At 47.5% G+C, this 23780-nt stretch overlaps 2 protein-coding genes and 1 pseudogene across 6 annotated transcripts; 1 reads left to right on the top strand and 2 right to left on the bottom strand.

Annotated features, from left to right (window-relative positions):
* Positions 1-1065: 1065 nt before the first annotated feature.
* LOC138157528 (F-actin-capping protein subunit alpha-1 pseudogene) lies at positions 1066-3783 on the bottom strand (annotated as a pseudogene).
* On the bottom strand, positions 3708-11120 carry LOC138157351 (general transcription factor IIF subunit 1). 5 transcript variants are annotated; one of them, XM_069082877.1, is made up of 14 exons: positions 10815-11116; positions 10412-10518; positions 10070-10116; positions 9891-9963; positions 9232-9425; positions 8716-8886; positions 7721-7908; positions 7467-7617; positions 7316-7380; positions 5720-5839; positions 5129-5205; positions 4886-5024; positions 4088-4214; positions 3708-4002 (listed from the first exon to the last, which is right to left on the bottom strand). In XM_069082877.1, exons 2-14 carry the CDS (start codon positions 10415-10417, stop codon positions 3798-3800), a joined length of 1563 nt encoding a protein of 520 aa, XP_068938978.1. In that variant the 5' UTR covers positions 10418-10518; positions 10815-11116; the 3' UTR covers positions 3708-3797. The 5 variants fall into 5 exon arrangements, with proteins under 5 accessions (XP_068938978.1, XP_068938979.1, XP_068938977.1 ...); XM_069082878.1 differs by having other exon boundaries at positions 10412-10536; XM_069082876.1 differs by lacking the exon at positions 10412-10518 and having other exon boundaries at positions 7316-7377; positions 10815-11118.
* A 6229-nt stretch (positions 11121-17349) lies between these two features.
* LOC138157552 (adenylate kinase isoenzyme 1-like) lies at positions 17350-22902 on the top strand. The gene is made up of 6 exons (XM_069083189.1): positions 17350-17410; positions 17965-18164; positions 18644-18757; positions 19797-19828; positions 21540-21738; positions 22834-22902. The coding sequence occupies exons 1-6, from the start codon at positions 17350-17352 to the stop codon at positions 22900-22902; spliced, it is 675 nt and encodes a 224-aa protein (XP_068939290.1).
* Positions 22903-23780: the final 878 nt, after the last annotated feature.

Consider the following 23780-nt stretch of genomic DNA (forward strand, 5'->3'; position numbering starts at 1 on the left):
ACTCACTTCATGCTATCAGTAGTGATTACAGAAGACTGAAAGCTCCTTGTGTAGACTGATAGGGAAAAAGCTGTTCCCTCCACTGTCCCTCAGCTCTCAACATTCCAGAGCCCTTTTTCTTTTTTTTTTTTTAATACGAATATATTTTGGAAAAAAAGTTTACATAAGTAATGGGACACTTTGGAAACACTCTTGCTTAACCATGTTAGTAAACAAAAACAATGCCACTTTAAGCATAAACATCCTCCCCTTCAACATGTACTTGGAGAGGGGGACAGCACTTGGTTTAAAAAAACTAAAAAACAAAATGACCTCATGTTAAGGCCTGGTCACCTAAGTGTAAACGTAGAAGGAATTCACCATACATATTTATGATACTAGCAATAGCAAATCCATGGTCTTTCTGTGTTTTGAGAGCTATGGAACACATACCTTCACTCACCCTCCTGGTAGGGCTTCTGTATCACAGTCTAACTTGAGTTCTTGACAGGCAGAAGAATGTCTGTTTTACAAGTTTTACAAACCATTTAGCGTGAATTGCAAAATCCCATTCCAAATATTTAAAAATGTACAGCTAGCAGGATGCCATTAAGTGGCAATCAGTCAGAAGACAAAGGCTGTCTGTAGATATCTCTTGCAGCACAGCATCTTTAGCTATTGTTTGATCACTAAAAACCACTGGTGTACCAGAAGTGCTGTGAGGGATAGAGGTAGGAGAGCACTGAAAACATTGCCTGCCTGTTTCTGAGAGGGCTTTCATGGCTAGGAAGTTTTCAGAATCTCTCTCTTTTTTCAATGTTAAAAATAACTGAATTTTTTAAAACAATCCTATAAGTAGATAGTCACAAGAGGAAGTTACGTGGCAAGGACCACACACACAGAAAATACATCAAGACAGTGCTATTGGTTCAATAGTATTCCAAGAGGCTAGAAAACCTGTTAACTTTGAAAGCCCTACCAAAATACTGCACTTGTTTATGAATCACACTTACATGACCATACTTTGAATCTTTTTTCCTTTTTTTTTTTTTTGCGTGTTACAAATGGCGAATTTTACATCCAGCCTTAAGCATTTTCCGTTTCTTTGCCAGTCTTAAACAGCCGAGTATCTTGTTCCAGTCGATTTTGGTGTGGGTGACTGGAAGCTGCCAGTGCAGGCATCTGACATTGACTGATAGTTCTCACTAATCATGGTCTGATACTCGTTTCCTCATGTTCTATGATTTCAATAAATTTCTTGGCAGTTTGTACATCATCATTAACAGTTATTGAATCCTGTACATCTTGTGACTAACCAACTGAACATTGCCATCTTCATAGTAATGGACTTGAATCTTTAGCACTTCAAGCAACTGAGTTGTAGGTGGTGTGATGGCAAACTTCCACTCTGATCTCCAGCCACCATTCCACAAGTGTTTAAGGGTAAAATTGGTGGCTCTCACTACAGGCAACAATAGTCTTCTGCCCATCCATAGTTTTAGCATAAACAGTAAAGAAGCTGTTGGAATAATGATCTTTCACAGAGGCCCTTAATGCACTGTCACAGGATTCCTGCCGTGACTTCAGAGCTCCATCTATAAACTTAAAGGAAACTTTATTTCTTGGATCTAAAAATGTGTCACTACCCAGGTCACCATGTTCTGTAATTAAGATCTGGTCATCATACCCTTCTATCTTCACTGGAGCGAACTAATCCATATTATGCAGGGCGAATGCATGAGCTTCCCCTTCCCTGAGAAGATTGTCATTGTTAAGCAGTAACCGGACATCATTAAACACTTCATTAAATTCTCCTGGGAGGAGCATGAGTGATGAACTTGGCAGCTATCCGTGCCTCCTCCTCATCCAACACCCAATCCTTGAAGTTGGCTGTCTTGGGCTACTCTCCAGAGCCCTTTTTCAATACCCCTTATTTTGAAGCTTGCCCATAAGGAAGAGAAGTATGAAGCTTCTCTAACTTGACCTGGAACAGACCACATCTCATTGCCCAAAATTTAGGGTAAGGAGACTTCCCTCAAATCAGGGTGGCCAGAATGGACAATGTTGACCCTATGTCTTTTTTTTTTATTATTATGAAAAGCCTGCTCAGAGTTTATTAGTTTCAGATGAGTACAAAGTAAACAAGTTACTGAGGCTGCTTAGAAGCACATAGGTGATTCAGATGGTAAAAAAGACAATAGCAGTGTGGTTTCTTATACCTGTTTTTTGGTATTTTGCTTTTGTTTTCTTTAAAAACACACACCACAACTACTTCTACAGTTAGGCAGTCTATCCTAAAGGAATGGGTGGGAGAGGGAAGGGGAGGCAGGGGTAAGTGGGCTCCGATGCCTAGCACACTTCAAAAGCGGAGGGAGGAGCAAGGAGGGTGCTGCTGCTCGTGCAGAAGGCCCAGTGCTGGTCTTGTTGGGCTCGCTGACATGCTGCTTCCCCATGGCCTTCTGAGCCAGGTCACAGCTGATCATGCCATGAGCAACCTGGAAAGTTCCGCAGTGCTCTGGAAATTCTGATATATTTCTTATGAAAGGATGACTCCAGTGGCCTGGGTCCGATTTGGAAAGACAAGGAAAGTGGGATTCGCTTCCCAAGAGCACTCAACACTTCCACAGGAGCTGTTGCTGGAAGTGGAACCCAGACATCTTCAGTAGTAGTCATGGGTTGCCACAAGTGAACCAAGGGACGGTACTGCTGCCATATTCCTTGTTCTTATAATAATGTAAACACCTGTCAGGCAGCAGGCTGCTACACATGATCACAGGTGACCCGGCTTGGGAAAAAGGGCCACGAGGCCACAGAGGCAATTTGTAAAGGAGATTAGGGGAGGATACTGCAGAGCAACGAAAATGCAAGAGTTCTTTGGGTTCCCTCACTTCTGGTCTTAAACAGAGCTGGAGGGAAACACAGAATAACCAATGGTAAGGACACAGCAAGGACAGCCACGTGTTCAACAGATGATGGGAAATCCCTCCTCAAACCTTCCTAGGTTCCAGGCTCCAACTTGAGCAGGGGGATTAAGGCATCATGCCCCTGTCTCCGGGCCTGGCTGCTCCAACATCAAAACAGGAAACACCCCATCAGAGCCCCGCATTTCCCCTTCACCACCGAGCCAGAGATTACACCAGGGAACTTGGTGCTCTTCCACAACTGTCTGAGGGGAAGGCAGAGTGACAGCTGGGGATGCCCCCTGGCCCTTCAGAGTCCCAGTTACTAGGAAGAGAACCAAGCTGTCCAACCCCACTCCCTGAAAGCAGGGCCTGTGTTCAGGAGGGGGTGGGGGATCAGGTGAGAAAGGGGGTCAGAAGAGCCCACCTGGATGTTCCCATATAAGGTAAGGGTGAGGAGATGGGGAAGAGGAGAGTCTTCTCCTGGGAATGCCAGGAATATTCCCCAGAGTTAGCCTGACATCCCAGACATTCCCAGCAGCAGCCAAGCACAGTGTAGGGAGAGGAAATTTCTATACCTGGACTCAAGACTAAATCCCCTGATGGAAGGTTATCCCTGGGGGGGACAAGGAAGGGGGGCACTGGATTTAGTCACAAGGTCTGAGCTCTGCTTACTCCCTGTGTGACACTAGACCAGTTCATTTCCTTCTGTGGGTCTCAGTTGCCCTATCTGTAGAGTCAGGGAGTTGGACTAGATGGTCTCAGGCCAGTCTGACTCTATAATCCTGTGAGTCCTGGTCTCCCCAACCCAAGAAGTCACACAGAGGCTGAGAGAAAAACCCCAAGCAGCTTTTATTCTTGCCCAGGGGGTGGAGCGGCAGTTCTGGGGGTCTCCCGTGTCCATGCTGGGCATGGGCCTCACTCCTTGAGGGAGAAGTGCATCTTGTCATTGATCATCTTGCGCTCAGGGTTGAGGCGCTTCAAGATCTGGGCCAGCACGTTGACTGTCTGGTCACTGCTCAGCCCTGTCTTCTTGGTCTGGAACTTCTTCAGCAAGTCTTTGGTGGTCATGGGCTTTCGGGTCAGGTAGCGTCTCACTGCATCCTCTGTCACCTGCACGTCACTGTGGAGAGAAACACCAATGTCAGGGCTCTGTGGTTCTCGTGTCTGACCCGGCCCCCAGGCCCCAGAAATCACTACTCACTCACCCACTGCTGGGTGTGGATTTGCCGGACTGGGGCTGGGGGGTGGATTTCCCTGAGATGCTCTGGGGTCCAGCATCCAACCTCAGGCGTTTGGCAGCAGGTGTGTCACTGGGTCCAGTCTGGCGCTTCCCTGCATCAAACCATCAAAACCACATCAGAGCTGGAGGGGTTCTCTCAAGGATCAGGCTTGTCTGCTCCTGAACAGAAATCTCCTCTTCAGTACTCCTCCCTAAGTGGTCTTCTGGCCCCTCTCTGAAGACTCATTTGGAATTAGAGAATCAGGAGTCAGATGTTTAGAGAACCTCTCTGGGCCTCAGGGTCCTTATCTGATTCCTGCAGGACTTTGTTTCCAGGACCTATACCACCCTACCCCATCTTCCTCGGGCTGTGTTCACACAACGTCAATGTTCTCCACAAGATGTGGCCCAGAGCCAAACACAATATTGCAGTGGCAGAGTACAGTGGGACTGTCCCCTTCCCAGGTCTGGGCACAAGCCCTGCACCTCCCACAGGAACATGAAACCAGGGGAGCTTTGGGGGCTTGGAGGTAGCCCCAGGAGAAGGAAGAGCCCTAGACAAGCTGTGTCTAGTCCAGGCCCTGGGTAAGTCTGGCCTCTCCCTTGCTGTCTTCTGGGCCTCAGCCTCTGCCCTCACATGGGGATAACAGAACCTGCCCTGAGAGAAAAGCTAGGAAAGTTCTGAAAAGGTGAAGTTCCAGGTGTGAAGACGCCTGCCAGGACTGTCAGAAGAGACAAATGGGGGCAGAACCAGCCCCACAAAGGGACATGGGCCCCATCTCACCTTGTTCCAGCTTGTTGGCAGCTGCCCGAAGGGTGGAGGACGTGCTGCCACTGTCCACGCTGGGTGTGCTTGGGCGGCTGTCTCCCCTGGAGCTGCTGCCTGAGGCCTTCCGTTCCCTTTTGGGGGGAGTCTTCTTCTTCTGAAGAAATGGCATGGGGAAGGGGACAGTGAGCCAAGGGAAAAGACAGACAAGCCAGCCTCTGCCTGGGCCAGGCCACTTGTGTCCCACTGGGCCATACTCACTGCCATGAAGAGGGCTGAGGATGCCTCGTTATCAATGTCACTCTCCTCAGAGGTGTCTGACTCCTCACTGCTGTCTCCTGAGGAGTCAAAAAGGAGCCTGAACCCAGTGCCCTCCCCACCCCCAAGCTCCCTCTTCCCTCACTCCCCAACAAACATGGCCCATGCCAGGCTGCCCTCTGGAAGCTAGTCTAGTCTAGTCTAGCTAGCCCCAGACTCCGGCATGTAAAGAATCAACAGTTGTCTTCAATGAGCATTAGCCTGAATAAATGTGGGAAACTGAGCTCATTGCTATTGCTGGCCCTAGCCAGTAAAAGCTGGAGGCAGAGGTTCTTGGGAGCTGGAGCTCCTCAAGGGAGGGCTGCTGGGGGAGGCCGAGGGACTGAAGTGGCCTCCAAAGACTAGACTGGGAGCAAAGGGCATTTTCCCAAGCAGCTAAAAGGACAAGGGCAGCAGTGAGTGCAGGTACCAGAAGGGAAGGTGCCCCTGTTACCCACAGATGGCATCTAGAAAAGGAAGAGGAAACAAAGCTGGAGGGAGAGGCAGCTTGGGCCTCGAATGCCAGGCAAATGACTTCTCCCCAACCACACTCACCTTTCCTCCTCTTCTTCTCCTGTGGGGTAGGTCCCTTCTTATCTTCCTCCTCCTTCTCCTCCTCCTCTGGGGGTTTTTCCTCCTCACTCTCTTCACTGCTTTCACTCTGTTCATCAATGCCTGGGAGGGAAGCAAGAGCTCTCTGCTGGGGCAGTGACCCCAGCCTGCTCTCTCTCCTCAGCCACTGGCTCTCCTTCCCTGCTGCCTACAAACACACCTAGATCTAGCCCAATCTCCGAGCACCTTCACTGGACCTGACCATCCTCTCCAGCTTCAGGCCTGCGTCTCTTTCCTCCCTTTCCCAGCCTTCCTCACAGACTTCCTCACCTGCCCGTCCCTTCTCAGATGCCTTGACTTTAGGAAGTCAAAATGACTCAACTTTGCAACCACTTTCACCAAGGTCACCAGTGATCTCTTAATTGTTAAACACAGCTGCCTTTTTCTGTTTCCAACTAGATGCTGCACATTCATCTCCAACTCAATCTGACTACACTAGAACTCTTCACAGCCCTGACCAAAAACCCACTTCCTCTTTCTAACTTCCCTAGTTTTGTTTTTTTTTTTACATTTTCCCAAGTTCTTTTTAAGAGCTCAAGTGCTCCCAGGTTTGCGAGCTTCCCACGTTCTACTTTCCTCTCTCACCACTCACATCCACTCAGTTGTCATGTCTTGTCTATTCTATTTCTCACACTGTTCTCCTCTCCGTTCCTAATTCAGACCCTCCCCCTTTCTCACCTGGACTGCTGCAACAGCCTCCCCACTGGTCTCCTTGCCTCCATCTCTCCCCTCTTCTAGCCACCCTTTAGAGAGCTGCCAAATTGCTATCCCTAATTCATAGGATTCCTAGGGAACCATGTCACTCCCTTGACTCAGAGCTTCAGGGGTTTTCTTATTTCTAGGCTGAAATTGGAGCTCCTGCTTGTCCTTGAAAGCCACTGCCAGTCTGGCCCCAACCCACGTGTACACACGTACTTCACATGATAACCCTTCAAAAGCTCTATGGCCCAAGTATATTGGCCTATTTACTATTCTTTTTTTTTTTGCTTTTTGCAGGGCAGTTGGGGTTGAGTGACTTGCCCAAAGTCACACGACTAGTAAGTGTGTCAAGTGTCTGAGGCCGAATTTGAACTCAGGTCTTCCTGACTCCAGGGCCAGTGTTCTATTTACTGCACCACCTGGCCGCCCCTGTATTCACCATTCTTTAGCCACAACAGCTGACCCTCTGAACAGGTTGTTCCACAGGCCAGGAACCCTCTTCTTCTTGACTTTCACCTCCTGGCATGACTAGTACTGTTCAATATTCAAGTGACCCTTCCCATTGGAGACCTTTTCTGATCACAATTATTAGCACTTCCATTCCAGCCCATGCCCTGACTTTCCCCTTTCTAAAGTTACTGTGAATCTCCTTCGCACCTCTCTGGATACATGTTTTCTCCCCCAAACAGAACGTAAGCCCCTTCATGGCAGGGCCTCTTTCTCTCCAACACAAGTCTCCTCAGTGGACGGCACTTAACCAGTACTGGCTGGACGGGCCTGCACTGGGCAGCCTCCTCTTCACAAAGTAAGAGACAGTCCTGCTCCCAAGCCCACACCTACCTTTGGGGCCATCCTCCTCCTGCTGAACCACCTTGGGTTTCCCTACTGCCTCTTCCTCAGAGCTGCTGTAAGGGAAAGAACAGGCTGCAGGTGAGCAGGTTGTGGCCTGAGTTCCAGGTCTGAAAGGAAGGAGTGGGCCTGTCTCCCTCACCTGGAGCCATCTGACATGTAGTCCACCTCCTGGCCCTCAAAGTCCCCGTCATCACTGTCCTCAAAGGCCTCATCATCAGAGCCCTTCTTCTTCTTCTTCTTGCCCCCCCTGGAGGGTGCTGCCTTCTTCTTGCTCTTGGGGGCCTTCTCCCCTGGGGAGAACAGGATGAGGTCGGGGCCTGCAGTGTCCTGGCCACCGCCCCCTGGGGGCCTCTGCCCTGCACACACCCTGCCCCAGCCCAGCCCCCTCCTCACCCTCCTCCCCACTGCCATCACTGTCATCAGAGCTCATCTCCAGGTCGTCCTCCAGGTCGTGGATCCGCAGCTCACTGGGCTTCTTCCGGCTCTTCTTCTCTTTATGCTCGTCTTCCTCCTCATCGTGGTCTTGGTCCTTCAGGCGACGCTGCTGCATGATGCTGAAGTGGTTCAAGACTTTGTTCCTCCTACAACCAAGGGGTATGTCCCATGGAGGGTCTCCAGGATGGACAGACCCCTCCTCCAGGAAGCCTTCCCTGACTGCACACGCCCAACTCAGATCTCTCTTCCTTCCCTTCAAGCCTTATGTCTAGTTTGTTTGCACCGCTGTGTGCGTGTCTCCCAAAGCCATGAAGCACTGGCAAGAGTCTTTCAGAGGGAGCCAGGAGAGCAAGGTAAGATTCCAGGTTGTGATATTCAGTCGGATCCTTTGGTCACAGACCTAGAGCTGGAAGCAAACTCAGAAGCCATCCAGGCCCACTCCCTCATCTGATAGCTAAGGAAGCTGAAGGAAAAGATGTGAAGGGACAGAAGTCCCCAAGATCTCAAACATAGTAAGGAGATTTTTTCCAATTACTAGCTCTGTGACCTAGGGCAAACTCTCAGGCCTCCACTCTCTCTGCTGAACAAAGAAACCAAATAGACCAAGGCCCAGAATGTGTAGGAAAGTGGTTCTGTGTCACTAGGAGGTAAAAGACATAAAGGGATCACAAGAACTCATGCCATGACATGGTAAGTTCATTAGAGGGACACAAAGCTAGCATTAGGCCAGCTGGAGACCTGGAGCTGACCTTCTATGCTAGATATACCTAGTATGAGCCACTGGGGGCACATGCTGTCTCCCCTAGGGGAATGTGCCTTCCCCTGAGGGCAGGAGCTGCCTTGGCCTTTCTTCACACCTGGAGCCCTTAGTATAGTGCCAGGCACAGAGGAAGGATTTAACAGATGCCTGGCAGACTGCTCACCTGCAGTGTCCCTTTCTCCCTCATGCTCACCTTTCCCATTCTTCCTCAGCCTCCTCTGCAGTGAGTGTCCGGTGCCGGGCCACAGGAGTGAAGTTGTACCAGTTGTGCACAGGGAAGGCTTCAAAGGCCCCATCAGGGCACTGGGTAAAGATGTAGTAGGACGTGTTTTCTGTCACTCCACCCTTCTTTACTCCTTTGAATCTGCAGTAGGCAGGAGGAAAGGGGACAGAGACACAGTCTCTCATCCAAGGCCTGCTCCCCTCAGAATGCCTGGCTGTGGTTCAACAGGGACAGAAATCTGAATCTCAAGGCATTGACAGACTTAGGAAAATAGCCCAGGATGGGGGCAAGAGCCTTGGGGCCTAGCCTCAGACAGGCCATGAGCTCTCTGGGACCTGGGTCCTTTTCTAGTCTTATATTTTTCACCCACCAGAGCATGGAGAATGCTCCCTGCCTTGCTGTGTCTCCCAGGAAGGACAGAAGTGAGCTCTAGGACAGGTCAGAGCCAGAGGGTGAGGAGCATAACCTGGAGGCCCCCTCACTCACCTCCTTCCTGTCTTGCCATTGACTTTGAGTAGCCAGGGCTGGTCCTCAGCCTTGAAGGCCTTGAGAATGATGCCATACTTCTTCCTCCTAGCCTCATCCCGGAGCTTTCTATTAAACTCGCTGCCGGCCCCAGATTCTGGCATCTCTTCTTCCTGATAGATCTTCTTGTTGCTCAGATCCCGTTCCATCTTGGCCTGATGTGAAGGAAGCCATGTCATCCCAGAGCCCCTGGCAAGGATTGTTGGGGGACACCTTGCCTCACCTCCCACAGACCCAAGCTGGGGTGACTTGTCTGGCATCATGCTGTTCACCTCCTGCCTTGTCTTCTTTAAGAAACCTTCACTGAACACTGACTTCTATGATCTGCAGTTCTGTCTTAGCTTTCTAATCTAACACTTAGTTACATTGTTTAGTATTAAAGAGAGATCTTCCTCTTCTGTTTCTCTTGTGTCCCATAATATACAAGGACAACGTGAGCAAAATATGTAGCTAATATTACACTTGATGGACTGAGGGAGTGACATGCCCTTGCCTCTGGGTATGCAGGCCTCATACATTTGAGCATGGCGCTACCAACCCCTAGTCTTTGATCCAGACTCAGAGCCTCCTTTACCTTCTTCTGAAGGCTCCTAGACTATGCCAGGATTCCAGACCTTTACCTGGTGCCAGGTGGAGAAGTTGACTTTGTCAGCTGCATTGAAAGCCATGATATTGTACCTCTTGAGGTTGTTTCTGCAGGAACAGAATTGTCAGCAGACCAGGAAAGTGATTTACCTGGGATTTGAGCACCTCCCCCACATTGCATCATCCTATCCCCTCCCATCCCAAAAGAACTTACTTGGGCACTCGAACAACATATTCAGTCACAGTCTGACTGCTGGTTCCCTAGAGAGAGTGAAAGAAACACTGAGTCACAGAGAATTGGGCAACAAGTATGAGAAACATTTTAAAATACAAGGCTGCACATGGTGACAAATCCATAGTCAAAAGCAGAAGTGCACATGGGCAAAGGCATAGACACTTGATGAAACAGAAGGGTGGGCACACAGCCACGACCACTGGCACACACTCGGGCATACAATGTGAGACAGTCATGAAGCCTGACTCACGGACAAATATTTGCAGACAAACCAACAGAGCTGTCTGTGCAGACTCACGATACAGAGCCGTGCAAAGTTACCTGCATGGTATCTCCCTCATAAGAATGAGTTCCTTGAGGACAGAGACTATTTCCGCCTTGCTCTGTATTTCCCGGGCTCAGCACCGTGTCCCGCACATAGTGGACGCCTAATAAATGCTTGCTAACTGATACATGCACAGGAATGAAGACACCCCTCCATGGGTGCACGCACAGACGCAGGCAGCACTGGGGGGGCGGGGGCGGTGGTGGAGGGGGACCAAGCCTCTCCCAGGACTCACCAGGGTCACACACACGTCCTCACAAACTCGCACACGCACAGACGGAGTTGGGGGGGGGGGGAGTGCCCCGAAGCCGCTCCCACTACTCACCAGGGTCACACACACTCTTGCACGCACAGCCCCATACATCGCAGGGGCCCCTCAGACTGCTCCCACTCACTCACCAGGGTCGTCATATTGTCCAAAGCTGTGTACGTTGCGTGGCTGCTTGAAAGGTCGAGAGTCGTCGCACAGCACGGCCCCCAATCTCCCCACCAAACCCCGAAAGGATTACGAGGCCGGCTCCCACCTCTATTAAGGAAGAGCCACCACCTTAAGCTTGGAGTCCCAGCAGGCTCCACGGTCTGACCCGGAAGCTAAACTTCCCGCGTCGTCGTCTTGACAACCATTGGCGGCTTTAAGGGGTGGGTCAAGCCCGACCCACCTGGCGAGCGATTGAGCGCTTCCAGGTCCATTCAAATATCGCTGAGTGTCCACAAGGCCATTCCCTTTTCCACGCCATAGGCTAGCCTGGTTGCAGACAATCTGCAGACGGAATGGGCCCCTTCTCCATCTCTCCGCCCTGGTTTCTTGGTTGGGGGGGAGGGGCGGGGTGCGAGAGACTATCGCGCCTCATTAATTATTCATGAAGCTTCAAATTTCCTGCGCCGGCGTTTCCTGTGTCGTCATCCTTTAGAGCCATGTACGGGAACTCGCAAGGTCGCCGTTTTAGCGCTGTGCACCTTGGGATTCGTAGTTCTAAAGCCACCAGGGCATGCAGAAGGCCCTTGCGCAGGCGCACACACGACACTTTCTTTAACTTGTTGTCACGGCAACTGCAGCGGAAGCCATGGCAACTGCAACCTAAACTCCCTTCCCCCTTCCTGGAGCGACAGCATCCACCTCTCTGGAGTTGGTGTGGACCTTAGGGGGTCTGGTCCAACCCTTTCTGCAGCACAACCTTTGACAAGCACTGACCCAGCCACTGCATAAAACCCTCCAGTGGGGGTGGAGCTGTCGTTTCCAGAGGGAAGCAGCCGGAGGCGCTTCGCCATCGCTTGGTCAGAAAGTTTTCCTGCATAGCAAGCTCTAATTTGTCTCATTGATGCTGCCACCTGTTTGTCTCCTCTAGGGGCCAAACAGCACAAGTCTAACCCTTCTTCCAGGGCCTCTATAGAGCGGAGGTCTTTTCCTTTTTTGGCCAAAAATCTCCAGCTCCTTCATGCAGGTTCCCCTCTGGATCTCCCCCAGCTCATCAACACCCTTTATAAAATGTGGTACCCAGGTCCACACAGATCCTTCCAAACATTCCACATGTGCTCTCTATAGCAGGCAGTTCCCTCATTTGCGGGAGCTGCACATCTCTCTATGCAGCCTAAGACTGAATTAAACTTTTTGGCTGCCATATCACACTGTTCACTCTATTAAAATTTCAGTCCAATATAAACTACCAAATGATTGGGTTTGTTGGGGGGGGGGCCGCATAGGAGGGTCAAGGAGGGGATACGAAGTCTCCCTATCTTGCCTAGGCTGAACATGATGTTTCTACAAATCATAAGAGGCCTGATCCTATTGCAGATCATTGCAGAAATTCTGACCTCCATTTTTTTCTGGTAGCCCCTTTGCTTCTAGAGAGGCGCACTATTTTGGGGTGGGAATTAATGCTGACACCTGATAGGCTTTATCCTTTCAGCACTTAACATAGTACCAGAAACATAGTAAGCAGTCAATAATTGTTTATTGACCAACTGCCCCTCTGGACTTCTAAACTCAAGCAATCCCCCAGCTTCAGCCTTCCAAAAAGCAAGCCCTAGGGGCATGCACCATGCCTTGCTCCAGATGAATTTGTCTTGTAGCCTGCCATCCTCCACTTGTTAAGCTGACTTTTTTGAACTGAAGTATAAGGCCTGACTTTTACCCTCTTTAAATTCACCTCTTCAGAACCAGTGTAGTATAGTGAATAGAGAACTGGTCTTGTTACCAGAAAGACTTGCTTCTATCACACACTTGCTATGTGATCCTGGGAAGCTCATTTAACCTCTTAATGTTCTAGGCAGTTCTCTGCTATTTGTTGCAGAAACGATGCTGGCCTTCACTGGTAAAGGAAGTTTCTTCATTTGGGATTTCCCTATAAAAATGTAATCACACACCCAGACTCCATTCCTATCCCTATTCCTTATTGGAGCAGACCATAAATTCCACCATCAAGTTGGTTTTTCCCCCTTGTTCCTTACTTTCTTATTTAGTGTTTTAGCCCCAAAGATCATTCCCTGGAAAAACTGGAACTCTTGCTTTGGAGGCAGGCTGTTTTGATTGGTGAGACTTTACTATATCTAGCCAGCCCCCAGACCCTATTTTATCCCTGCCATTTTCAACCTCCCATTCCCCTTTTCTTTTCAGATGACCCCTACATTGCATCTGGAAAGGGCACTTTGATTCAGTATCTTACTGTTTAGCTCATCCTCCCTGTGGATGTCCCAGACCAGAACATCCTTCCTTGGACACTAATCACCTACATATGTTGTGTTTCCTAGTTTCTGGGAGTCATATTAGTTGGTGAAATGAAGAGAAGACCAATTCCTTTGCTCTAATTGGTGGATGCCTCAGACCTCTGAAAAGATGTTCTAGACTTTATAATTTCTTCCCCTAATCCTTTTACCACATGGGGAAAGGAGAAGGTTGTTAGGAGGAATTTTTTACTTTGCAAAATGGTCAGGAGGAGGGAGGGTGGAAGTATGTATGTGGATATAGTGTGAAATTGCAGTACAGAAAGCCCATTGGATTGAAGGGAGTTTGCCAGTCACAGGGTAAAGCCAGAGCCAAAGAAACATTATCGTAATTCTCCTATTCTGAATATTAAATCAAGTTAGTGAGGGTGACTAACCCTTCTCAGTCATGAAGTGGGGTGGGGGCAAGAGGTCTCTTGCATAACCACTGGGGAGACCTTGTCTGAAACCCACCTGAGCTGATGGACAGAGTACAGCATCACCTCCCAAGCAAATTCTAATTTACCCTCCCTTGCTTGCTCATTGATTAATTGCATGGTTGCCTTTTTCTTTGTAGATTTCAGCCAGCAGGGCAAAAAGCCAGGGGTAGATAGATATAAGTTTGGTAGCCCCACAAAATATATACCTAACACATTATGTTACCCTTATGGAAAAGATGGATAGGTGTGAGTTAGCAATGGAAGAGTCAGCTGAATGAGAAAGTGGTTGAAAAGTTGGACTAGAAGAGTGGTGATGGTGGTTACTTATCAGCTCGGAAGGTGGTCTTCTGCCGCCTTAGCTGTCTATGCTTGGCCCTGCACTGTTTAATGTTTTTATCAATTACTTGTTGGGCGGGGGAGGAGAAGGCACAGGGGGTATTCTCATCATATTTACTGATGACACAAAACTGGGAGGGCCAACCAACTCTCTGGACAAGATTTTAACAGGTTATAAGATGTTGATCCTAATAAAGATGATTTTAAAAATGTTTATTTCAAGTTTTTTTGTTTTCCCTTGCAACCATTTCTTGATATATATACCCCCCCCCCAAAAAAGAGCCCTCCCTTTAAAAAGAAAACACATTTGAATAAATCCAGCCAGCTTAGGGACTGACAGTATATGTAACATCCCACACCCTACCTCTAACAAAAAGAAGGTATTTCTTCATTTCTTGATCCTTGGGTCCAAGGGCAGAAACAGTTTAGTGAGATTTCTTGCATAATTAAAAAGAGCTTTTCTGGAGGGCGGAGCCAAGATGGTGGCATAGAAGCAGGAAAACTCCCTGTTCTCCCCCCATAACCACCTCAAATACTTATAAAATGATTCTAAACAAACTTTAAAGACACAAAACCCACAAAGTGACAAAGAGAAACAAATCTCCCACTGAAGGCAGCCCAGCAGGCTGGCAGGAAGGGTCCATTGCAGCACGCTGGGAGCAGAGCCCACCCCTGCATGAACCCTTGGTTTTAGCCCCAGGGCACCCGACCAGCCACAGCTGGAGGGAATTCAGGACAGTGGATCACCAGCAGCTATGTCAATTTCCAGAATTATCAACCCATAGATGCCAAAGACAAAGTGAGAGGTCAGGGTAGACTTTGGGAACAGGGGGTCCAGGAGTATGGTCCGGCCTCTGCCCCTGGAGGGAGAAGCAGCTGAGGCATGGCAGCCTCCACATGACTGCTTCAGAGCTCCTGGCCTGCAGATTGTAGGGGGACCAAGAGACCAATCTGGGGAGTAATCACTCTTGCTTTAACCTGCTTGGATCTGGATTGCTGTCTAGGATGGAGGTCCTGGGATGTGTGACCAGGTGCCAGAGCTGGTGGAGGCTTCAGAGAGGGCAGCCAACTAATAGCTCTGGCAGCTGTGAAAACATCAGTGATTTGGGACAAAGCTCTCCTCTCCGGAAGCAGAGTTCTACTGTGGCAAAAAGCTCAAAAGTCAAGAAATTGAGTGGCAACATGAGCAAGCAAAGGAAGCAAAACAAGTACAGCAATCAAACATTAGATTCCTTTTGGGGGGGCAAAAAGGATCAAAGCATGGAAGAGGAGGAAGACAAAGAAGTCAGAACTCCAAAAGCTCCCAAGAAAAATATCAACTGGTTATAGGCCATAGAGGAGAAGTGGAGGAAAAATTGGGAAGAGAAATGAGAATGATGCAAGAAAATCATGAAAAGCAAGTCAACAACCTGACTGAAGAAAATAATACCTTAAAAAATAGACTAACTTAAAAAAGCTTTTCTGGACCAATTGGACCAATTCACTACACTACCACCAGTGTGCCTGAAGGTCACTAGAGTAAGTTACACAATTCAACTTAGTGAGTCCACTATAAATTTATGTTGGCTAATTTCATTTGGGTCTTCACTGCAGCAAGGCATTCCTTTTAATCATCTCTAATTTTTTAGCTCACTCCCCATAGAGGCTGTTCCAAACATTTTCTTCTCTCCTTAAGCTTCCATCCCCTGTTCCCCATCTTCACATCATATGAGGATGCTTACCTCACACTTTAATGAGAAAATAAAGGCCATTCTCCACATGTCTGCACTTTGACTCCAACCTTCATTTCCTTGGCTGTTCTTGACAAAGTCAACCTTTCTACTTGTACACTTGATTCCATCCCCTCTGAGGTCTACCAGCAGATTGCCTCCACAATCATCCTCTCTGCCTTTAATTTTCTGGCTATAAACTAGGCAGAACATGTGTAAGAGTTGAGGGGTAGAGGTAGGGTGGGGAGGGGAGAGGTTTTGATACAGAGAGGCAGATTTAGGCTGAATGTAAGGAAAAGCTTCCTAATACTGCTCTGTTGTTTTTCAGTCATGTCTGACTCCTCATAACTCCATTTGGGGTTTTCTTGGCAAAGATACTAGAGTGGTTTGCCATTTCCTTCTCCAGATCATTTTACAAATGAGGAAATGGAGGCAAGCAGAGTTAATTGACTTGCCCAGGGTCACTCAGCTAGTAAATGTCTGAGGCCAGATTTGAACTTCAGGCCCAGCACTCATCTACTGCACCACCTAATAACGAGAATCGTCTAACCATGGAAAGGGTTTCCTCTGAGCGTAATGAGCTCTCCATTGCTAGAAGGCTAGAGGAACATTTCTCAAGCCTGTTGTAAATAGGGTATTTCCTATATAGAGATGTGTTACGGGTAACTGTTCTCTGAGTTCACTTCCAAAATCAGACCGTCAAAGGAATGAATACCAAAGAGAAATATGGCAAATTATCAAAATTATCCATTTTATACCTCACTCTGCACACAATCTCTTATTTATGTAGCCAAGAGGTCTTGTGAATAACTGGGATATGGAGATATCTGGGGGAACCAGGCAGGAAGACAGAGAGAAAAACAAAAGCATACCGTGGTGTTCAGCAGAGATAGTGGTGGTGAGAGAAGCCCTCAGAGACATCTTCCTCGGCTGACTTTTTTTATGTCTTCTCTAATTATTTTTGAAACTCTGTCAGACCAAAACAAACCCTACCTGCAGACCAGATTTCAGACTTATGTGAACCTCAATATGGGGGAAAACAGAAATTCATTTTCTCTCTTCTAGGGCACTGAATACAGAGGAGACCACACTTTGGATGAAGAGGCATGCTGGAAGGACCACTGGATTTGCAGTCAAAAAACCTGGTTTAGACTCCAGACTCCATTCCCCAATAAGCTGTGTATTCTTGGACACAGTTTCCTAACCTGTAAAATAAAAGAAGGTTGGGCTACATTAGGAGTTCTTAAAATGAACTTAAAAATATATTTAGATAACTATTTTAATATAATTGGTCATATATATGTATATATACATATGCAGACATATACATTGTATATATGTGTATATACATATATATAGATATATTTGCATTTCAAAATATTTTCTGAAAAGAAATCCCTAGGCTTTACCAGATTACTCAAAGGGGTGAGTCCTTGACACAAATAGGATTAAGAACTCCTTGATTAAATTATCTCTAAGATTGCCTCCAGATCTGTGTATGCACCCACAGTCCAATGCTACTCTCTTTTCCCTGGTCCCATGCATGCCTCCTTTCCCTCCCCACCCAAGGGAAGGGCAATAGTAGGGGCCCCAGAGTTCCTTATGACATCAGAAAGCTAAGGGAGCTGGGGTGGGAGGGTAAAGAGAGGGAGAAAGGCTGGGGTAGGACCAAAGTGGGTCTGGAAGTGCAAGATCCAGGAAGGAGAAGTTGGTGGGCAGGGTCACTAAGCCCCCAGGGCTACTGGGAAGATGGGCAGATGTCATTCCAGGCTGCCCCAGGTGGGAAAATCCCTGAGGCCTCAGCAGAAGGGTAAATCTCTAGGAGTTCTCCTGGGAGCCCAGCTTCCTTTCCCTAGTCACAGAGCCAGGGCCCTACCCACATTCCAGTGGCAGAGCCTGAGGGGGCCAGGCAGAAAGTCAGTCCCTTCCCTTGAGGGGGAGTGGGAAAGGGAGTAGGGGAAGGGAAGAGAAGGGAAAAGTGGGAGGAAACATAATTTGGGGCCTTCTATTCTCTTGTGCCAACAGGCACCAACATATGCCAATGGGCATATGTTGGCACAAGCACCAAGGCCCTCAAACGTAAACCATGTGAAGGAGTAGAAACAGTGCCAGACTTGCAATCAGAAGGCCTGGGTTCAAATCTTTGGCAAATCTTTTTCCTGGTCTGGGCCTCAGTTTTCTCAACTGTAAAGTGAAGGGATTATCTCAGATGATCACTAAGCCCCTCTAAATAGTGTGATTCTGTAACAAAAGAGCACACACACATAAACACACACACACTATATGTAAGCATAAGTAAGCATGCACATATGTGTACAAACTACACACACGTACCAACTTACCTTCTTCCTCCCCACTGGCCAGATCTGCTCAAGTCCTTCCGGATCATCTTCGTAATGGGAGGACCAGGCTGTGGAAAGGGGACACAATGTGAGAACATGGCAGCCAAGTACGGCTTCTGCCATGTGGGACTTGGGGAGCTATTGAGGGAGGAGGCAAATCAGGCCACTGTGCGGGGCCAGCAGATCCGGGACATCATGCTGAAGGGCCTGCTGGTGCCCACGGTGAGGACCCAACTGACTCATTCTGCTCTCCCACAACTCTACCTTTGTGGCCCAGATCTTTGCCCACTAGAACCTAGAGGGGTTGGCTGGGGTCTTGGAACTCTCCTCAATGGCAACTCAAAGGGCCCTTACTCAGTATGTAGGAATAGAATGGGAGATTGTACCCATTTCACAGATTTGGGTGACTATGTCCTTAAGCCTGGGTAACTGCAGGGTGGAAAACCAGTGTCCTCCCTTTTCAGGTGAGACTGAATAGTTGTGGAAAGAGCTGGGTGTGGAGTAGCCAAGTGCCTTGGTTTGAATTGTGACTCTGGGGCTTGCTACCTGTGGAACTAGACTTCAATTTCCCCAGCTGTAAACACTGTGGTTCCCATGATATTAAGGCACAGAAAAAGCTAGTGACTCCTCCAAAGTCACCTTAGCAAGCTAGTGCAAGACCAGGTCTGGACCCTCATAATGCCCAACCTCTGCCCCCACAGGGTGTGATTCTGGATATGGTGAGTGACAACATGTTGTCCCGACCGGAGAGCAAAGGCTTTCTCATAGATGGATTCCCCCGGGAGCTTAGCCAAGCCAAGGAATTTGAACGAATTGTAAGCCTACTGCTTCCTCTCTAACCTTGCCAACTCAACGATCTTCTCCAACCCCACCCCCAAGCCCATGTCCCCACCCCTGACTTTGGGATCCCAGAGTTCATCCTCAGTCTCTGGATTCCTGATGCCTTTTTCCCAACCCATGGAACACACTTTCGGGTCATCTCCCTCAATCCTGCTGGAGAACCTAGAGAGATCACAAATATGCAGTCTGGGACTAGAGTGGAGTAAGAAAAAGGGGCAGAGGTCATCCAGATGAATGAGGAAATGAACCAGGCCATGCAGATATAGTATAAATACACTATTCCAGGTCAAAGAACAGGGAATTACAAAACTGAAATATCCCCTTATTCTTTGGAGTCCTCCAGCAGCCAGTCGATCAACAAGTATTAAGTGCCTATTGTATTCCAGGCACTGTGCTAAGTGTTGGGGGTATGAAGAAAGGCAAAAAGCAATCCCTGCTCTCAAAGAGCTCATAATCTGGGGCGGGGGACAACATGCAAACAAATAGGGACAAACAAGTTATAGCTATCTTCTACAGAGAGAAGTCACTAGAATTAAGAGGGATTGGGAAAGGTAGCAGAGAATGCTTAGTTGAATGAATGAATGAATGAATAGAAAACAGATCTTTGGAAATAGATTTTTGGAAAGGGAATGTTGTGTACTAGAAAGACCACTGGATTTGGAGTCGAAGGACTTAACTCTGTTACAAAGGTAAATTGCCTTCTATCTCATAACCTCAGCTTTCCTATCTGTAAAATGAGCCAATTAGACTTAAATTATCTCTAGAATCTCTTCCAGATCTAAAGTTTTATTTGATGAAAATAAGGCAAAATACAACAAATTTAAATTGAGTTTCTGGAGGGGAAAATAGATTTAGTGCCTTAGACTTAAACGACCAAGGTTTAAACCGAGTTCTGACTCTCCCTAGCTATGATGTGCTCTTGGGAAATTAAAACAATGGATAGCTTTTGTTTTTTCCATCACTTTTATTTCCAAATCTATGTCTGGTAACAAAGAAATTTTTTTTTAAAAAGAGGTAAAGAGAAAAAAGTCGGTCAGCAGAAGACCTTTGTTAAGTTGTTTGGTGAGTTTCAGTCACATTTAACTCTCTGTATCCCCATTTGGGGTTTTCTTGGCAAAGACACTGGAGTGGTTTGCCATTTCCTCCTCCAGCTCATTTTTACAAATGAGGAAACTGAGGCAAATAGGTGATTTGCCTAGGATCACACAGCTAGTAAAGGGCTGAGGCCAGATATGAGCTCAGGTCCTCCTGACTCTAGGGCCATTACTCTGTCCACTGTGCCACTTAGCTGCCCATAAAAACATAAATTTCCCTCTCTGTAAAAGTGGATAGAGGGGCAGCCAGGTGGCTCAGCAAGTAAGAACACCGACTCCAGTGTCGGGATGACCTGGGGATAGAATCTGGGCTCAGATACTTAGCACCACACCCAGAAATAACTGGCCGTGTAACCTTGAGCAAGTTACTTAACCCCGATTGCTTAAAAAAAAAAAGTGGATAGAGATACACAACCTATCACATAGAGATGTTATGAAAAATAACGAACAACACTTTGTAAGTTGCTATAAAAAGTTGGATTTTGGTATAACCTATAACAACAATAGTAATAACAATAGCTCACATTTGTATGTGCTGCAGTTTACAGGGCACTTTTCTCACAACAGGACTTTTGAGGGGGAAGATTCCCATTTTATCCCCATTTTACAGATGGGAAACCAGGGCCCAGAAAGTGGTAGTGGGTGACTTCCAGGAAAGATCACATAGGCATGTGTTTCATAGGTTTTTGAGATAGGAGGGATTGAAGAGATCATTTAGCTCAACCAATTCATTTTACAAATGGGGAAACTGAGACCCAGAGAGGTGTCAACACAGCTAAAAAGAAACAGAACCCAGGTCCTTTCCCCGGCAGCAACCTTGCCCAGTGTTCTAGTCAGTATATAAAAGGGGTTACCCTACTAACTGTGACATATGATTCCTTCTTTCTCACCCTCCTCCACAACACATCAATGAGGTAACCAAGGCCCAGAAAGGGAAAGTGCTGGGATTTGAATCCAAGCCTTCTGATTCCCTCTCCACCACTCTTCCTTTGACATTCACAGAAACAGTCCCAGAATAGGAAAAAGCAAACCAACAAAACCCTCAGATGAAATATATATATATATAAAGAGGCAGTTAGGTGGCACAGTGGATAGAACACTGGGCCTGCAGTCAAAAAGATCTGAGTCTGAATTTGGCCTCCAACATTTACGAACTCTGTGACCCTGGGCAAGTCATTTAACCTCTGTTTGCCTCAGTTGTCTCATCTATAAAATGGGAGTAATAATAGCACCTACCTCCCAGGGTTATTATGAGGATCAAATGTGATAATAATTGTAAAACACTTAGCACAGTGCCTGCAGCATAATAAACACTATATAGACATTACTCATCATCATCACGATTGTTGTTATTATATATGTAGGGAGGCCAACCCCTACATGAGTAGAGATGCTCAATCTGACATCTCAAAACATGCTCATCCACTCTCCTCTTGAATACCACCAGTGACAGGGACCAGTCTTTTTTGGTACGGTTCTGCTTCTGAGGAAGCTTTTCCTTATGTTGGGCCACAATGTGCCCGTCCGCCATTTTCATGACCTGCTCTTAGCTCTGTGCCCCCACTGCTACCTTAGTCAGTGCCTCTCTGAGATTGGAGAGGGAGACAGAAGGTGGAGGGGAACTGTAATGGACCTCTGCAGTCTCTTCCCTTGCCTCACCCTGCCAGGTGGGCCGCTCCCCCAACATTGTCATTGTCTTTGACTGCTCCACGGAGACCATGATTCACCGGGTGCTGCTTCGAGGCCAGAAAGGACACCGTGAGGATGATGCTGAGGACATTGTACGACAGCGGCTGGAGACCCATTACACTCTGTGTGAACCCATCTTGGCTTTCTACCAGCAGAAAAACCTTCTCCGAAATGTAGGTGTTCATATGGGCCTGGCCTCAGTTTCCTCACCTGTAAAAATGAGGGGTTGGATTAAATTATCCCAGGTGGGAGAGGGTAGAGGGAAGGGGAGGATATCTGTTCCCATTTACAGGAAAGTCTGGATAGCAGCAGAATAAAAAGCAACTCCCCCCACCAAAATACTGGTTCCAGTATTGGCTCTGCCACTTGGTATGCAACTTTGGACAAACCATTTTATTTCTAGTTTATAAAATTAGGGGTCTGGGTTGGATGATGTCCAAGTTCCCTCAGAGCTCCGACATTCTGTCTTCTATGATCTAAGGTTCCCCTTGGCTATTAACATTCTATATTCTATCATCTAAGATTCCTTCTAGTCCTCAGGGTCTAAGTCATAGAATCTAAATTGGAAGGGACTGCCAAGGTCCAGTCCAAAGTCCATCATCCTCTCCTTAACTAAGACCCACAAAAAATGCCACCCAGGCTTTGCTTGAACACAGACCTCTAGTGGTCAAGTCACTTAACTTCTGTTTGCCTTAGTTTCCTCATCTGTAAAACATGAACAATGAATGGCACCTACCTCCCGAGGCTGTTGTAAGGATCAAGGGAGATATCAGGGATTGTTGTAGTTTTGCAGCAATTTTTCATCACCTCAAACTTTAATATGTCTATTGACAACTTCAGCTCATTGCTCCTAGCTCTGTGGCTTGCCCTTTCAAGGATTCAATTTTTCCATCTGAAAAATGGAAACAGTCCGTGATTTCTTCCACTTTTGACACTGAAGGAACTGGCATTCTTAGATGTCAGATTTTCTTAAAGCAGAAAATGATGACATGGTTGAATGGGTACTGGATTTGAAGTCAGAGGACTTGGTTTCAAATCCTGACTCTCATATTTATTCCACTCATGTGACCTGGAGATTGTTTCTGGGCCTTGGTTTCCTGGTCTGAAAAATGAGTGGGGTTAGTATCTGAAGTCCTTTCTAGCTCTGCCTCCTATGACAAGCAGTCCCCATTTGTGGGGGTGGGGTGGACATGGTGATGTTCTTGGGGAAGTAAGGACCCTGGGTCTGGAGCCGACCCTTTCCCCTCTGTACCTCCCACCTCCTTCAGATCCTGGCAGAAGATGAGGCAGAAAACATCTTTGCCAAATGCTGCTCTGTCATTGACAGTCTGCAGTAGAGCCAGAGGACTCCCCCTCTCCCACTGGAGGCCCAGAGCTCCAAGACACTGAACCTTCCAGACAGCCTTGAGCCTCAGCACCACCAGCAGTTGCCATTTTCTGGGAACCTAAATGAGGTAAAAGGGAGTAGAGCTGGGAGAAAAGTCTCTCTACCCCCTACAGCAAAGTCAAGCAATGGAACGGAGCAGACCCTGTCCCCTGAGAATCGTGGGTAGTACGGGTACCCTAAAATGCCCAGGTTAGCCAGGGATGGGTAAAATCCCCGAGGGTCTGTCCTGCTCTTATTTTCATCCTTAGTTGTGTCCGACTGTTTGTGTCCTCGAGTCACTACCTCTCTCTGGGCCTGTTTCACCCTCTACAAAATGAGAGGGTGGATCTTTTCCAGTTCAGATATCCCATGATTCTTGATCAGAATTATCAGAAGACAACTGAGGGTAGTAGAATGAATGCTAGCCTTGGAGAAAACTGCATTCCAACCTCATCTTCACCCCTTACTTAGTGCTTGTCCTTGGATAAGTTGTCTCACTGAATGTCTTTTCCTATAAAATATAATGGGCAGCACTGGGCAGTTGGATAAGTGCTAGACTTGGAGACTGAGGGACCTGGGTTTAAATCTGGATTTGGATGCCTGCTAGCTGCATGAGCCTAGGCAGCTCCTGGTGCCTCTTCCCTCAACTATAAAACAGAGCTAATATAAGTCTTGTGCTATCTAATACTTCAAAGGGTTATCATGAAGAAAGGGCAATATGAATCCTAAAGGCCTCTAGAGATGGGAGATAGTTCTTTCCCATCCTTGGGGAATAGAAAACCCTATTTACCAAGGGTTAATGGAGAGAGAAAGAGAGAGAGAGAGAGAGAGAGAGAGAGAGAGAGAGAG

The sequence above is a fragment of the Petaurus breviceps genome, unplaced genomic scaffold (assembly GCF_028583685.1).
Source record: "Petaurus breviceps papuanus isolate PSGF00001 unplaced genomic scaffold, PetGlider_PUasm1.0 172, whole genome shotgun sequence".
NCBI classification, from domain to species: domain Eukaryota; kingdom Metazoa; phylum Chordata; class Mammalia; order Diprotodontia; family Petauridae; genus Petaurus; species Petaurus breviceps.

Bases quoted from the DNA above. Each gene is read 5' to 3' on its own strand.
- LOC138157351 (XM_069082875.1), bottom strand. The intron at 7,618-7,720 runs GTGAGGAGGGGG...TGTTCTCCCCAG, and splicing joins TGATGGCAGTGGGGAGGAGG to GGGAGAAGGCCCCCAAGAGC. The intron at 5,840-7,315 runs GTAGGTGTGGGC...CTTCCCTCCCAG, and splicing joins GGAGGAGGATGGCCCCAAAG to GCATTGATGAACAGAGTGAA.
- LOC138157552 (XM_069083189.1), top strand. From the start codon at position 17,350: ATGGGCAGATGTCATTCCAGGCTGCCCCAGGTGGGAAAATCCCTGAGG. The intron at 18,758-19,796 runs GTAAGCCTACTG...TTTTAAAAAGAG, and splicing joins CCAAGGAATTTGAACGAATT to GTAAAGAGAAAAAAGTCGGT. The intron at 19,829-21,539 runs TTTGTTAAGTTG...TGCCTCACCCTG, and splicing joins AAGTCGGTCAGCAGAAGACC to CCAGGTGGGCCGCTCCCCCA.